This window comes from Peromyscus eremicus, chromosome 7, assembly GCF_949786415.1.
Source record: "Peromyscus eremicus chromosome 7, PerEre_H2_v1, whole genome shotgun sequence".
Taxonomy (NCBI): domain Eukaryota; kingdom Metazoa; phylum Chordata; class Mammalia; order Rodentia; family Cricetidae; genus Peromyscus; species Peromyscus eremicus.
Genome location: NC_081422.1, coordinates 114167050 through 114181900, shown reverse-complemented (window position 1 = coordinate 114181900; position 14851 = coordinate 114167050). Strand labels below are relative to the sequence as shown.

Genomic DNA, 14851 nt, shown 5'->3' with positions numbered 1-14851 from the left:
TAGGTAGGGCAAGCAGACTACGAGAATGCTGGGAAGAGGAAGGAAGGAGTCAGGAGTCACCAGCCAGACACAGAGGAAGCAAGATGACAAGGCAGAACTGAGAAAAGGCACCAAGCCACGTGGCTAAACATAAATAAGAATTATGGGTTCATTTAAGTGTAAGAGCTAGTCAGTAATAAGCCTGAGCTAATGGCCAAGCAGTTATAATTAATATAAGCTTCTAAGTGATTATTTTATAAGCAGCTGCAGGACCATGGGTATGGTGGGACCTGAGGAAACTTGAGGCTATACCTCAGGCTTCCAGGACCCTGCAATAATTCCTCTATTCTGCAGAGTGAGTTTTCTTTCTCTAATAAATTCCTTTGCCCTTTAAGCAGACTCTGTGAACTAACTGCTAGCAATACCTTTACCCATTATGGCCTCAGCAGTTTTATTCCATAGTTCTTTTCTTCTAGCCCTAACTCTAAACCTAGAACCGTATGGTTGAAGTTGCCAAGTTCTGCTGCTTGTTGGGGCTGGAACATGGCCTCCTTGTTCAATGATATCTTCACCAGATTTATCTTTCACTGCCTAAGCTTGGCTGTCCTGAAACTCACTCTGTAGACCAGGCTGGCCTCAAACTCAGAGATCCACCAGCCCCTGCCTTCCCAGTGCAGGAATTAAAGGTGTGCCCCAACACACCTGGCTCTAAGTTTTTCTTTAGTTTCTTTCCTCAAGTTAGAAACTTAGCTAGGTGGGATCTTGTCCTGAGGTCACCACTCCCTTTATTCCATTTCTTAATCTTAGCTCCACTCCACTTCCTGGTGCTCTTTTTCTTCTCAAAACTTACTTTTTGCAATTTACCCTTCTCAGCTTGCTCCTTTTCAGTATAAATCCTCATCAGAGTTACCACTAATATATCCACACAATAGAGTCTATACTAGGCTGTTTTGAGATTTCTTCTGCCAACGGAATTAATCCAAAACTCTTCACTTTAGCCTCAGGCAGACTCTTCAGACAAGGACAAAAGGCAGCCACTTTCTTCACCAGATTATCACAAGAATGATCTCTAGGCAGCATACTAAAATTCTCCTCTGAAACCTCTCGAGTGAGCCTGCCAGTTCAAATCACTCTTACCACCTCTGTCTTCCATGCTCCTACCACTATGGCCCATTAGCAGCTCTTAAAGCATCCCACTGCTCGCATAACCCAAAGTATCAAACTCCAAATTCCTCCAAATAAACACATGATCAGGCCTATCACCACAATACCCCACTTCTGCCGGGCGGTGGTGGCGCACGCCTTTAATCCCAGCACTCGGGAGGCAGAGGCAGGCAGATCTTTGTGAGTTCGAGGCCAGCCTGGTCTACAGAGTGAGATCCAGGAAAGGTGCAAAGCTACACAGAGAAACCCTGTCTTGAAAAAAAAAAAAAAAAAAAAACCCACGTCTGTTACCAACTTCCGTCTTAGTTAGGGTTTCTATTGCTGTGAAGAGACACCACGACCACAGCAACTCTTATAAAGAAAACATTTAACTGAGGCGGCTCACTTATAATTTCAGAGATTCAGTCCATTATCATCATGATGCGGAACATGACAGCATGCAGGCAGATGTGATAGTGGAGCAGCTGAGAGTCCTACATCTTGCAGGAAGTCAACTGAGACACTGGGCAGTATCCTGAGCATAGGGAACTTCAAAGCCCAATCCCACAGTGACACACTTCCTCCAACAAGGCCATACCCACTCCAACAAGGTCACACCTTCTAATAATACCACTCCCTATGAGATTATGGGGGCCAATTACATTCAAACTACCACATCCATGTTCTGCAAAAGTGGCATTATCGTAGTAAGGTGCTTCATTTAAAATATAATTTTAGGAACATTTCAAGGTATAATCAATATAAAAACCACCAGGACATTCTGCATTCTGTTTTCATGTTTGATCCCTTGTGATTCTGGGTGTATTTTCTAGAGTACTTTCCTAGCAGAGGAAATGCAGAGGGCATGCTTGGTCAATGGCTATGGCCATCCATGGATGCAAACCCCGTAACTCCTCCATTCTGGAGCACACAGTGGGCATTAGCAGCACAGCACTGGGTTTCCAGCATGGCCCTTGTTTCACTCATTCTGCTCCAGGGTCCTGGGTACCCTTGCTTTTCACACCAACGGCAGTGGCTATCATCCTCTCTTCATGTAACTCTAGGTAGGTTTGAATCCACCTCTCGCCGTGAGAACCTGAGAGGGTATTTAGAGCTTCAGTCTCTCTAATTTGTAAACAAGTAAGAATTAGGCTCCTCCAGGGTTGTGGGGGAAAGGAAGTGAGATTCGAAGTATCATACTGCATCAGTCGCCATTAGAACAGCGAAAGCAGAATTACCACAAAGGAGCTTCCCTACCACCAGGTGCTAGTCCTGATTTGGTGTGGGAGACATACATCCCCTTTCCATCTTTATCACTTACCCAGGATGCTCCCTGCTGCCTGACCTGTGTCTAAATCTGCTTGGAAATTCCTAAGGCTCAGATGAAAGGGTCCTCTGCTTCAGGAAGTCCGCCTGGCCTCTCTCACCATATACAGATCACAAACATTCCTGCAAGACTCCGCTCAGCCTCTGGAATCTTCCTCAAGGGCGAAGGCCTTTACTCCACTATGAATCCCTCTCTCCTCCTCCCCTGGGGCTCACTTCCCGTTTCCCCAGGAGTCTCCTGACATTCAAAACCAAGATTCTGAAGCAAATGAACGAATACCCAACAGCTTTGCTGTGATACATGTGGCCTTTCCATTATTAACAGAATGTCAGCAATAAAGAGGAGAACTAAGAACCCAAATCTCACGAGGCCCCTTCTATCTGTGAGTCTGAGTCCCTCTCCACTCCACCCCTTCCACCCTCTGAGGTCTCCTGCCTCCTACAAAGCCCTGAGTTCTTCACAGGTATCCCCACTGGCTGGGCTTTCTCCCACCATATGGGCACTCTCAGACTGAGCAGGCTCGGGCCTCTCCACTCCAGCATAGAATACACTGGCTCTGCCCTCAGAGTTACCATTCTGTGTGTGTGTGTGTGTGTGTGTACATATGTGTGCGTGTGGATGTGCTTGTATATGTATGTACACATGTGTGTGCTTGTGTATGTGTGTGCACTTGTATGTGTGCACACATGCATGTGCTTGTGTGTGCGTGTGTGTGCATGTACTATGTGTGTGCTTAGATGTGTGTGCACATGGGTGGACTTGTGTATATGTGTGCATATGTGTGGGGAAGCCACAGTGTCAACTGCAGGTGTTTCTCAAGAGCTGTCCATGTCATTTATTGAGACAGGGTCTCTCACTGACCTAGAACTCACTAATGGGTTATGCTGCTGACCAGTGAGCCCCAGAGATCTACCTATCTCCATCTCCCCATGCTGGGAGGTACAAGCTTCCATGTCTAGCATTTTTTTAAATTTGGGTTCCAGGGTTTAAACTCAGGTCCTTACACTTACATGGCAAACACTTCATTGTCTGAGCTGTTTCCCACAGACTGATCTTTCACAGAAGGTGACCAGCTGGCACCCCCTCCAGAAGTGACAGACTCATTAACCAGTGGTCAATGCCACAGTTGACACAGACTCTCAGGAGCAAGGACAGCCAGGGAGGAAGTGTGGGCCGACAGATGCACTAGGAACACAGTTACACAGGCAGAAACCACAGGCAGTCATGTTTTAACTGGGTACAGACAAGATGATCTCATCCCTAGCTGCAAAAGCAGACATAACCAGGGGTGTTGGCTAATTCATCACACCAACTATAGCACCCCAAATAGTGGGCAGTGAGAACAAAGGAGTTTTACTTTTAGCAATAGAAACTTTTTAAAAACTTCATTTTATATCATAAAATTTTCATTTGTTTAAAATGAAAATGAATCTTTGATAAGAAAGATACTAATCCCTTTCATTAAAATGTTGTGTTCTTTCCACTTTAGAAAATGGTGATTGAGGGGCCTGCAGGATGACATCACAGGTGCTTGCTTCATCAGAGTTCAATCCCCGGGACCCTCATGGTGGCATGAGAGAACCAATTTCCACAAGCTGTCTGATTACCTCCTCATGCATGTGCTCTCTCTCTCTCTCTCTCTCTCTCTCTCTCTCTCTCTCTCACCCATGTGTGTGCGTGGGTGCACGTGCGCGCATGAGCACACACACACACACAAACAACAACAACAACAACAAAACAAAACAAAGCAAAACAAACAAAAAAACAAACCTGAATCTATTCCAGGCAATGCAACAGGTCCCCAGGTGTGAGCACTTTACCTCTGTATTAGTTTTCCAGTTGTTACTGACTTAGAGGTAACTAAGGGAAAAGATTTATTTGGGCTCACAGCTTGAGAGGCTAAGGTCCATCATCCATCCGGGAAGGCATGGTGTCTGGAAAGTCTGTGGCAGCAGGCATGTGTGGCAGCTGCTACCTCACTTCTCAGTGGCCCAGGAAGTGGACACAGGAGAGGAAGTGGGGCCAGGCTAGCAAAGCCCACAGTCTTTCCCTAGCCACACCCTTCCTCTAGCTGGGCCCCACCTCCTCAAGGTTTTGACAGCCTATCAAAACAGTGTCCCCAGCTTGTCTTACCACAAGAGCTCATGAACTTTTACTCAGAGAGAAACACAAGCCCCAAGTCACTCTTCTCACTGCTGGGATAAAATGCCCTGGCAAAGGCAACTGAAGAAAGGGTCTATTTTGGCTCACGGTCTGAGGGAACTCCATCATGGAGGAAATCACATTGTGGCAAAACTTGAGCAGCTCACATCCTGTCCACATCAAGAACCAGACAGCAGTAAGTGCTTATGCTCAGTTTATTTTCTCCTTTTTGTGCAGTCCAGGATTCCAGTGGAAGGAATGGGGCCACCCACAGTGGGTGGGTCTTCCATCTCAGCTAACCTAATCTAGACAATCCCCCACAGGCATGCCCACTGGCCCTTCCAGGTAAGTCTAGATCTCATCAAGTTGACAACTGAGTTTCACCATTAGAGTCAGAACCCAACAACAAAGAACTCACACCAAGTCCACAGAGCTTTTCTCCATGCAGTGACCTAGGGACCCAGCTCCATCTCCACTGTAAGCCCATACCTCAACAGACCCCAGCAGTCACCATGGTGGGCAAGTGGAAAGATGAGGATCCATACCACCTCCTCAGTGCTCAGCCCGGAAGTGACAAAGGCCCTGCTCCTCACATTATTTTGCCAGACCTCAATGGCCTCAGTGAACTGCAGAATCAGCTGGAAAACACTGGGCGAGTGCTGCTGGATTCTGTCAGTTCACTCATGATGATAATTTCATCTATATAAGTGACAACGTCCCAGCAGAACCTCATGACACTCTGTAGGTTGGAAAGTGAAGAAAGGAAGTCTCGAAATTAAGACTGCCAAATCAAGCAGGGTGGAGGAGGGGGTTTGCCCCAAGCAAGCCCATCCATGAGGTCTGTCAAAACAGGAATATGTACAAGTTGATCCACAGCTGGCAGCCTCCCACACACACACCACACCCCACACTCCTGCATCTGAGGCATGTAGAAGCTTAGGCCTTGGTGATCTGATTCAGGAGGGGGCTCTATAAAAATCATCAATAATGAGGCTTGGGAGACAGGAAAGTACTTATTGAGCTCGATCCCCAGTAACCACATAAGAGTCAGGCATGGTGGCACGTGCCTGCAATCCCAGCATTGGGGAGGCAGAGACAGGCAGATGCCTGGAGCTCCCTGGCCAGCCAGCCCAGCTAATAAGTGAACCTGAGACCCGTGAGGGATTCTGTCTCAGAAAACAGGCTGATGGCTCCTGAGGAGGGACACCGAGGTTGACCTCTGGTTTCCACATGCATCTCACACATGTGCACACGCACACACGCACTCCCACCACACCCCCAACCTTCATTATTTTTGTTCTAGGAGCCCAGCGGAGAGGAAAGCGTGACGGAACCACTCCCACCCCTAACCCCCCTTCACTGTGAGGCTCTGAGTGCTACACTGCTTGAACCCATCACACTGCTGCTGCCTCTAGTCAGGGCATCCTGTCTCTCTAGGACTGCTTCCCACCAAAACCACGCTGGGCCAAAAGCTGTGGGGGGGGGGAGTACCTGGCACAAATACCACACTGACCCCTCCCCTTGCCCCCCCCAATCAAATTATAGAAGAAATGCGGTAGAAAGTTGTGATTTCTGACCGTGGACTTAAACATGGCTATTGTACACTACCTGAAGGTCTTTCCGGATCTATCTGATTGAGAGAAGGGAGGAGACGCTTCCCGCGATGTGGATGACAAACCCACTGTTGGGAAAATGCAAGCCATTGCAGACAGAGCTGGAGATGCGGTGTCTTAACGCTAATTAATTTATTACTCACTGCATCCTGTTTAGACACTCAATATATTTAGCAGAGCCGGGCCCAGCAGCCCTTCAAGGCACCGTCTGCTTGGTGTTCGTCGTCTTAAAGGGACCAACACGAAGAGAAATTGGGGCAGCTAATCAAAGGAAAAAGAATAAACCTGAGGATTCCTGAATAGATGTGGAGTTCTGGAACCTGAAGGCCAAGCCATACAGAGAGGAGAGAGCCCACTGCAGGGCTGCCTCCCTCCGAGGGCCGCACTTTTGTGAGAACCTGGAAGTCTGCAGGGTCTCCAGAAATGCTGCATCCTGCAAGGATGGTAATGAGCAACAATCACCTCTCTGTTCCTAGAACCCTTTTGACTTTGGGGGTCAAAAGGTTGTAATCAGTGGAGGAGAGTTTCCTGTGCCAATGTATCTGGCCCCAAAGCATGCTGTACACCACCACCCAGAGGGCCTCCCACCCCTGCATGGTCCCCAGAACCCGACAGTCCAGGCAGGCAGGCAAGTTACTGTGTTGTCTGGCTTCCAGATGACAGGAAGCTACCACTTAGTGTCCTCCCTTCCCTCCCAAGACTCCTTTAAAACAACAACAAAGAAATAAAAATAAACTAACTCATTACAGCAATGAGGAGAACCATCAGCCACATACAGAGTCCAACAGAGTTCTGTGGGGGTGGGGGTGGAGTGGGCATGGAGAGCATTTCCAGACACGACTGAGTAAGTGCTACCTGCTGGCTTCCAAACACTCAAAAGCAAGCCCCAGACAAAACAGAGAGACTCGAAGAGGTTTGCAGGGCAGCATGTGAAGGCCCTCAGCACTGGGTGTGAACAGTTCTGTAGAAAGACAGGAGACACACAGCAGAGCGGTTACAGAGGAAGGACTACGCTCAGCAGATGGACACCACTTTGTCAGAACTGAGAGAGGGTGGCACAGTTCACGGAACAGGAGGTTTCTGTATTAAATTTTAAAAACAATTGTCCTAGTTAGCTTTATCTGTCAACTTGACAAAGCCTAGAGTCATTGGAGAAGGTAGTCTCAATAGAGGGACTACCCAGATCATACCAGCCTCTGGGAATGGCTGTGGGGATTATCCTGATTGTCTTAATTAACGTGGGAGAACCCAGCCCACTGTGGGTGGCACCATCCCCTGGGCAGGTGGTCCTGGGCTGTATAAGAAAGTTAGCTCAGTGTGAGCCTGAGAGGGAGCCAGCCAGCGGCAGCATCCTCCATGACTTCTGTTTGCCTGCTTGCCCCGCCCTCCCTTCATCATGGGCTGCAAGCTGAAACAAACCCTTTCCCTCCCTAAGCTGCTTTTGGTCAAATGTTGTGTCACAGCAATACACGGAAACTAGAACAATGGTAAATAGAAAAACCAAGCCAAACACAAGAGAATAATCCTCAAGAAGCTGAAGATGAAGCCCTGAGAACAAGCTAGCCAAGTCTCCATCATTCAAAGCCAAGAACTGACTTGAAGGCAGGTCATCGGGATAAAGCAATGGAAACATGTGTTCAGATTTATGAAGGTCACCAGGAGACCCCAGGGTGACCCTCAATGTGAAGGCCATGCCAGGAGAACTCAGGGTGACCCTCAACGTGAAGGCCATGCCAGGAGACCCCAGGGTGACCCTCAATGTGAAGGCCATGCCAGGAGAACTCAGGGTGACCCTCAACGTGAAGGCCATGCCAGGAGACCCCAGGGTGACCCTCAATGTGAAGGCCATGCCAGGAGAACCCAGAGTGACCCTCAATGTGAAGGCCATGTCAGGAGACCCCAGGGTGACCCTCAACGTGGAGCAGAGGACTTATGTTTTGCATTGGAAAATCTTTGTCATTTCATTTTCACTGCCTGCATGATATCTGTGAGAGTAAAATGTCCACTTGATTAGATCACCTAGTAGACACACCTCTAGGCGTGTCTGTGAGGGTGCTTCCAGAGAGGTGCTGGAGCAGGGAAGACCCACCTGACTGCGGACTGATGCCCAGGATGAATAAAAAGAAATACAGGAGCAGGAAAGCCTAGTGAATGCTGGTTCACATCTCGATCTGCTTGCGAACTGTGGGTGCAGCGTGACCCTCTGCTCCACGCTCCTGTCGCCATGCCCTCCCTGCCATGATGAACCGCATCCTCAAACTGTGAGTCCAGGTAAAACCTTCTCCCTTCAAGCTGCTTCGAAATCAACTGGCACCTCTGTGTAAACTGGGGATCACAATGGCGGAACTGCTGAGCAGGTCTGGGAGGCGAATTCTGCATTCGGGGGCAGGAACAGCTGGACGGCTGCTTTTTCCTCTGTTCTCTTCCTGGGACTTCTTCACCTCTCTATACATTTCCACACTATGACCCCAAAACTTAATTCCCACTCCCACAACTTGTGTCCTTCACTTTCTGCCAGCTCTGGAGAAGTCGTCGTCCCAGGGTAAACACCACACCCGAGACCTGACCTCCCGAACCCACAGAAACACAGCTAGTTGGGAGGAACAAGAAAGAATTCAGCCCAAGGCTGTGGAAGAAAACTCTGCACTGTGAGTTTTACGTTCCCTAAAGGACCTGCTAAAGGATGAAATAATATTTCCTATGACATCATTTCCTCTGTTCATTGCTTCTAAACCTCTCCCGGGCATCTTAAACGAAAGCCATATGGAGAGAGACAGACATCAGATGCCTGAGGTTTTAAGGTGATATTTTAAGCTCCTTTGGCTCAGTAGCCAGACTCTTGCTAAGGTGGTACAGGTACCTTCTGACACATGTCACTGGTTGTGGGACGCTCTTCAACAAACGGCAGGGTGGCCCTTCCATAAACCTAAGTGTGTGATTGTGATGATGACATTAAGTCCTGTTGTTCCCACGTGGCCAGGCGAAAAAGCCACCTCACCTTAGCCGTTCCTCCTCCTTTTTGCGAAGATTGAAGTCTCTCTGTACCACTTGGAGAACGTGTTCTGTCTCATCGTCTGTCAGACCGGACAGGTCCAGCTTCCTCCCCATGATCAGAGTTAAACACGGACGATAGAACTAGATCTGGAGAGTGAAAGGAGAGATCACAGACTGAGGATGGGATCAAGCTCAGAGGGATGGAATCCACCCTCCCATTGGCTCAGTACTAAACACAGCACTTCTGTGGAGGTGTGTACAAAGGCAATGAGTTCCTCTGAACTCACACTCGCTGCTTCTGAATGGCCCTGGCCAGACTGCGGCAAAGAGGGCAACTGAGCATCTGCTGGGTGACAAAGATATCTGTACATCAGGTACGGTGTCACACACCTGTGACCCCAGCAACCGGAAGCAGGAGGTGTGATCAGGAGTTTAAGGTCATCCTGGGCTACAAAGTGAGCTCTAGGCCAGCCTGGGCTACCATAGGACGGGAGGGAGGGAGGGAGGGAGGGAGGAAACCAGCAACAACAGAAAATGTATCTTTTTCATCAAAATAAAACACAGATTTCCACAAAGCACTAAAAAGCAATAATCAAGAATTCTTAATTTCTGTAGTTTGACAGGTTATTTATAGGTATTCTTTTAAATCACAAAATGAATTATAATATTTCCCTTAAATAAAGAAATATCCTACATATATTATACCCCTTAAAGTTTTCTTCAGGCCTGTGCAATAAACCCTAGATGTTTATGCAGTGAATCCGAAGGTGATGTATACAGCCAGAGGGAGGAGCAGAAACTTTGTGCTCTGTGTGTACAGGGTCCTCTGTGAGTACATAAGATAACGCGAGGGCTGGGGATGTGGCTGGTTGGGAGAGCACTTGCCTGGCATGCACCAATCCCCAACACTGCATAAAGTTGGGTGTGGTAGTATCCTACACCATAATTTCAACATTCCAGGGGTGGAGGCAGGAGGGTCAGAAGTTCAAGGTCATTGAACTTCCTTTAAAAAAAATATTTCCTAGTTTTTACCTATTTTGTTTTTCTTTTTGCTTTTGGTCTCAGCTATATAGAGTTCAAGGCCAGCCTAAGTTGCATGAGACCCCATCTCAAAAATTAATGGATGAATGAATAAATGAAGTAACATAAACCTCAAACTAAACAAAAAATAATCTATAAGTGTCATAATGAGCTATCTGAAACTATTCAAGAAAACACACTGGGACTGTAATAAAAAAATGACACTGGGATTATAATAAATAAATGTCCTTAATAAAGTTTCCATTAAATGACTGAACACCTGCTGTATGTCACAAGCTTTAGTTTCTCATACACATATATTGAACAATTCTCATGCCCACTACATCTAATACCCACTTACAGATAAGAGAACAAGGCCTGCGTTCACCCCTCTGCTATTCCCCCAGGAGTGACACCTGTGACCTGGCTGTGTCTGCCTCGGGGCCCTGGTCCACCTGTGACCTGGCTGTGTCTCTGCCTCGGGGCCCTGGTCCACCTGTGACCTGGCTGTCTCTGCCTCGGGGCCCTGGTCCACCTGTGACCTGGCTGTCTCTGCCTCGGGGCCCTGGTCCACCTGTGACCTGGCTGTGTCTCTGCCTCGGGGCCCTGGTCCTGCACACTCACATCTTATCTAACAGAGGGCAATGTGGACCTTGGGCTTTAACATGTAAGGTTCTGAGTCCCGTGTCCCTCTTTGAATGTGTACTAACCAGGAGCACTAGGAACAGCAGATTGCAGTGTGTGTGTGTGTGTGTGTGTGTGTGTGTGTGTGTGTGTGTGGTGTTCCATGTTGGTGCAGGTGTCTTCAGAGGTCAGGAGTGGGTATTTGTTGGGGGGCGTTGGGTCTCCTGGAACTGGAATTGCAGGTGTCTGTGAGCTGTCTGACAGGGTGCTGGGAACTGAGCTCAGGTCCTCTGGAAGAGCAGCAAGTGCTCTTAACCACTAAGCCATCCCTCCTGCCTCCTTGGTTGTTGGTATTTGTTTGTTTCGTTTTGTTTTTTTAAAGCAAGGTCTCACTATGTAGCTCTGGTTTACCTTCAACTCACTATGTAGCCCAGACTGGTCCTGAGCTCACAGTAATCCTCCTGCCTCAGACTCTTTATTGCTGGAATTACAGTCACACACCACCACTCCATTACCTGGTTGGTATTTTTTTTTTTTTTTTAGTTACGTGTTCTCATTTCCAAATAACAGCAACAAATGGATCAAACAGAGTGACTTCATCCTTAAGCCTCTTGTGAAACGATTTAAAACCATGTGATGGCGTGATACTAACTAATCTCTAGATTTCACCACAAATCATGGCAGGAATTTTAAGCGTTTAAAAACTTTTCACTCCAGTAATACAACTTGATGAAAACAAATCATCCCTGCTTTAGCCAAATGCCACTGGGGTGGGGGTGGGTGACCTTGAGACCTGCAGGGCAGCGGAAGTCAAAGCGGTGCCCAAGTCCTGCCCAGGGGGAACAGTCAGCCACCTCAGCCCACCCACAAGCAAGTAGAGTCCTACAGCGGTGCAGCAGAAATGTGGGTGCATGTCTTCCTGTAAACACCCCATTAAAGAGCTGGAGACGGCTCCGTGGGTAAGAGCACTGGCTGGTCAAAGTCGAAGACCCGAGTTCAAATCCACAGAAGTCACATAAAAAGCCAGGCCAGTGCTGGAGAGCTGTCTCATTGACTAAGAGCACTGGCTGCTCTCGCAGAGAACCCAGGTTCAGTTCCCAGCACCCAGATGGCAGCTCACAATCATACATAACTTCAGCTCTATCGGACTGGATGCCCTCTTCTGGCCTCTGTGGGAACCTGGCACACACATGGTATACAGACATACATGTAGGCAAAATACTCACATAAAGTGTAAATAAATCTCAGGAAGAAAGAAAAAGCTGGGCATGGCCACACATGCGCCTGTAACCTTGGCACTATAGGTACAGAGACAGGAGGATTCCTGGGGTGTGCTGATTTCCAACCTTGCTCTGGGTTTACCAAAAAACAATGTGGAAAATGACACAGCAGGACACTCAATGTCTCCTTCTGGCTTCCACACACGTGTGCACAGGCATACACACTTGCACATGGATGTATAGACACCATACACATACACAACACCCACCACACATACATATATATACCACACATACACACACACCCCATATACATATACCACATATACCCCCTACACACATACAACACACACACACACACACACACACACACACACACACACACACACACACACACCACCCTGTTAGGGCCCTGTGGTGGACCTTCCCTGAAGACGACATTACCGATGATGGTATACGAGGTTCTGAGATGCCCGGCTGGCTAGATATGGCAATGTGGATCAGATCCTATCTGAAAAGGAATGATGGAGACTCAAGAGGGCTAAGTGGCTTCTGTGCAGAAATAGATCACATGACTCCAAATGGCCCAGAGAGAGAGCACTTTCTGAGAGATGGTGCAGGCTCTTCCCTTCTGACAATAAACACAATTAGATGCCATGTGCAATGAATCAGATAGTGTCGCCGCTGAGCTGAGGAAAGATGCCTCTGTGAGGGCACTCAGGCTGCACCCTATCTCAGAAGATGAGAAAGGACACCCCGGGAGAAGAGGTGTATGTCCAGACACACAGCAGGTGCAGGCATTCCTGGCCCCACTCGGGCTGCCACCACCTGCTTCCTCTGGCTGACACCTAACCTAGATGCAATGGAGGGACTACATCCTAAAATTTAGTAATGAGAAAATTAATACCACCTCAGCATTTAATTATAGTGCCACCTCCCAAAAGTGTTTGCTGAGTTATTGTTCCCACGAGTAGCTTGTGGCAGAGGAGCTCCTTTGTAATAACTCTGAGCCAAGTGTCACGCTCTGCCATCCTCGTGGGGCTACACAAGGCTTATGAGATAATCAGCTGAGAGTCTGTGAACATGTGAGTGCAGGGCAGTTTCCTGAACAGCACCCGCCTTCTTGGGGCTAACTGGGAAACCGCACAGACTCAAACCATTGCTGATGCGCTCTGGTCACTTCTACAGGGTCCCTGAGCGGATGTGTGGCCTTTTGAATGTAATTACCAGAACTCCGGTGATCTTCAGCAGTGCTTTGACAGGACTGGAGAGAGGCTTGGTGGTTAAAACCATACTGCTCCTAGCCGGGTGGTGGTGGCGCACGCCTTTAATCCCAGCACTCGGGAGGCAGAGCCAGGCGGATCTCTGTGAGTTCGAGGCCAGCCTGGGCTACCAAGTGAGTTCCAGGAAAGGCGCAAAGCTACACAGAGAAACCCTGTCTCGAAAAACCAAAAAAAAAAAAAAAAAAAAAAAAAAAAAAAAAACCATACTGCTCTTGCAGAGGGCCCACGTTTTGTTCCCAGCACCCTCATCAGAAACTCACAACTGCCTATAACTGTAGATCCCCTGCCTATAGCCTCTGAGGGTACCTACGACACAAAAGCATCATCATCATAATCAGCAGCAGCAGCTTAGCATCACCACCATCATCACCACCACCATCACCATCATCATCACCATTATCATCACAAGCTAAAGACTTAAAAATGAAAGCCAGTGTGTGCTGGGGATGGAGTCCAGTTGACAGAGGGCTATCCTGACATGTACAGAGCCCTGGGTTTGAAACCTAGCACAATATAATCCAGCCCTAGTGGCCCACAGCTTTAATGGTAAACACAGACCAAAACAAAAGTGGTACTTCTGTAGCAGTGGATTTCAACCTTCCTAATGCTGGACCCTTTAACTCAGTTCCTTGTGTTGTGATGACACCATCCATAAAATTATTTTTGTTGCCACTTCATAACTCTAATCTTGCTACCATTATGAATAGTAATGTGTTTTCCAATGGCCTCAGGCTACCCCTGTGAAAGGGTCACAGGTTGAGAACCACTTTATTTTGGAAACTGGTGAACAGAACCCTTGCAATGAAAAGAGCCTCAGACACTTAGGGAACACTGAAAACACACTGGACAGGATGTTCACTGGGAAAGGCCAGTGTTTGCAGAAGTGACGTTCTGGGCAGGACCCAGAACAGAACCAAGCACAGACACCTGAGTGATGTCTTTACCAACCCAAAGTTTTGTGGGGTTTGTGTTTTACTCCCCACTTTCTCTCATCTCTATCTGTGTGTGTGTGTGTGTGTGTGTGTGTGTGTGTGTGTGTGTGTGTGTGTGTTTGTGTGTCTGTGTTGCACCGTGGATAAAAAGACAAGATGACTAAGTTGGAAAACCCAATGTCCTCTAAGTGATAAGAGGTAAATACTCTGTTACTCTTCTCATTGGCTAAAAAGGAAGCAAAAGATCTTATTCCCACAGAGGAAGTGAGATGCTAGAACTTTCCCATTAAAGTTGCTTGAGAGAGAGAGAGAGAGAGAGAGAGAGAGAGAGAGAGAGAGAGAGAGAGAGAGAGAGGAGGAAGGGAGGGAAGGAAGGAGGGAGGAAGGGAAGGAAGGAGGGAGGAAGGGAGAGCTTCGCTGGGAAAGAAAAGCTCTCATGGGTAGAGACTGTGTTTCCCCTGTGGCTATTTAGTGCCTGGATCGATGGATCACTGAACTTCATTCCATCCCCTCCCTGACAGGGACTGGCTCTTCCCCTAAAATGTATCCATGTATCCATGCTCAGCAGCCAGAC

At 47.9% G+C, this 14851-nt stretch overlaps 1 protein-coding gene across 1 annotated transcript in view; it reads right to left on the bottom strand.

Moving 5' to 3' along the window:
• LOC131915701 (rab effector MyRIP-like) overlaps nucleotides 1-9340 on the bottom strand; it is a 95267-nt gene extending 85927 nt beyond the window's left edge. The window contains exon 1 of the mRNA XM_059269102.1: nucleotides 9203-9340. Within this exon, the coding sequence (XP_059125085.1) occupies nucleotides 9203-9312 (110 nt within the window). The 5' untranslated portion in view covers nucleotides 9313-9340. The remainder of the gene's footprint in view (nucleotides 1-9202) is intronic.
• Nucleotides 9341-14851: the final 5511 nt, after the last annotated feature.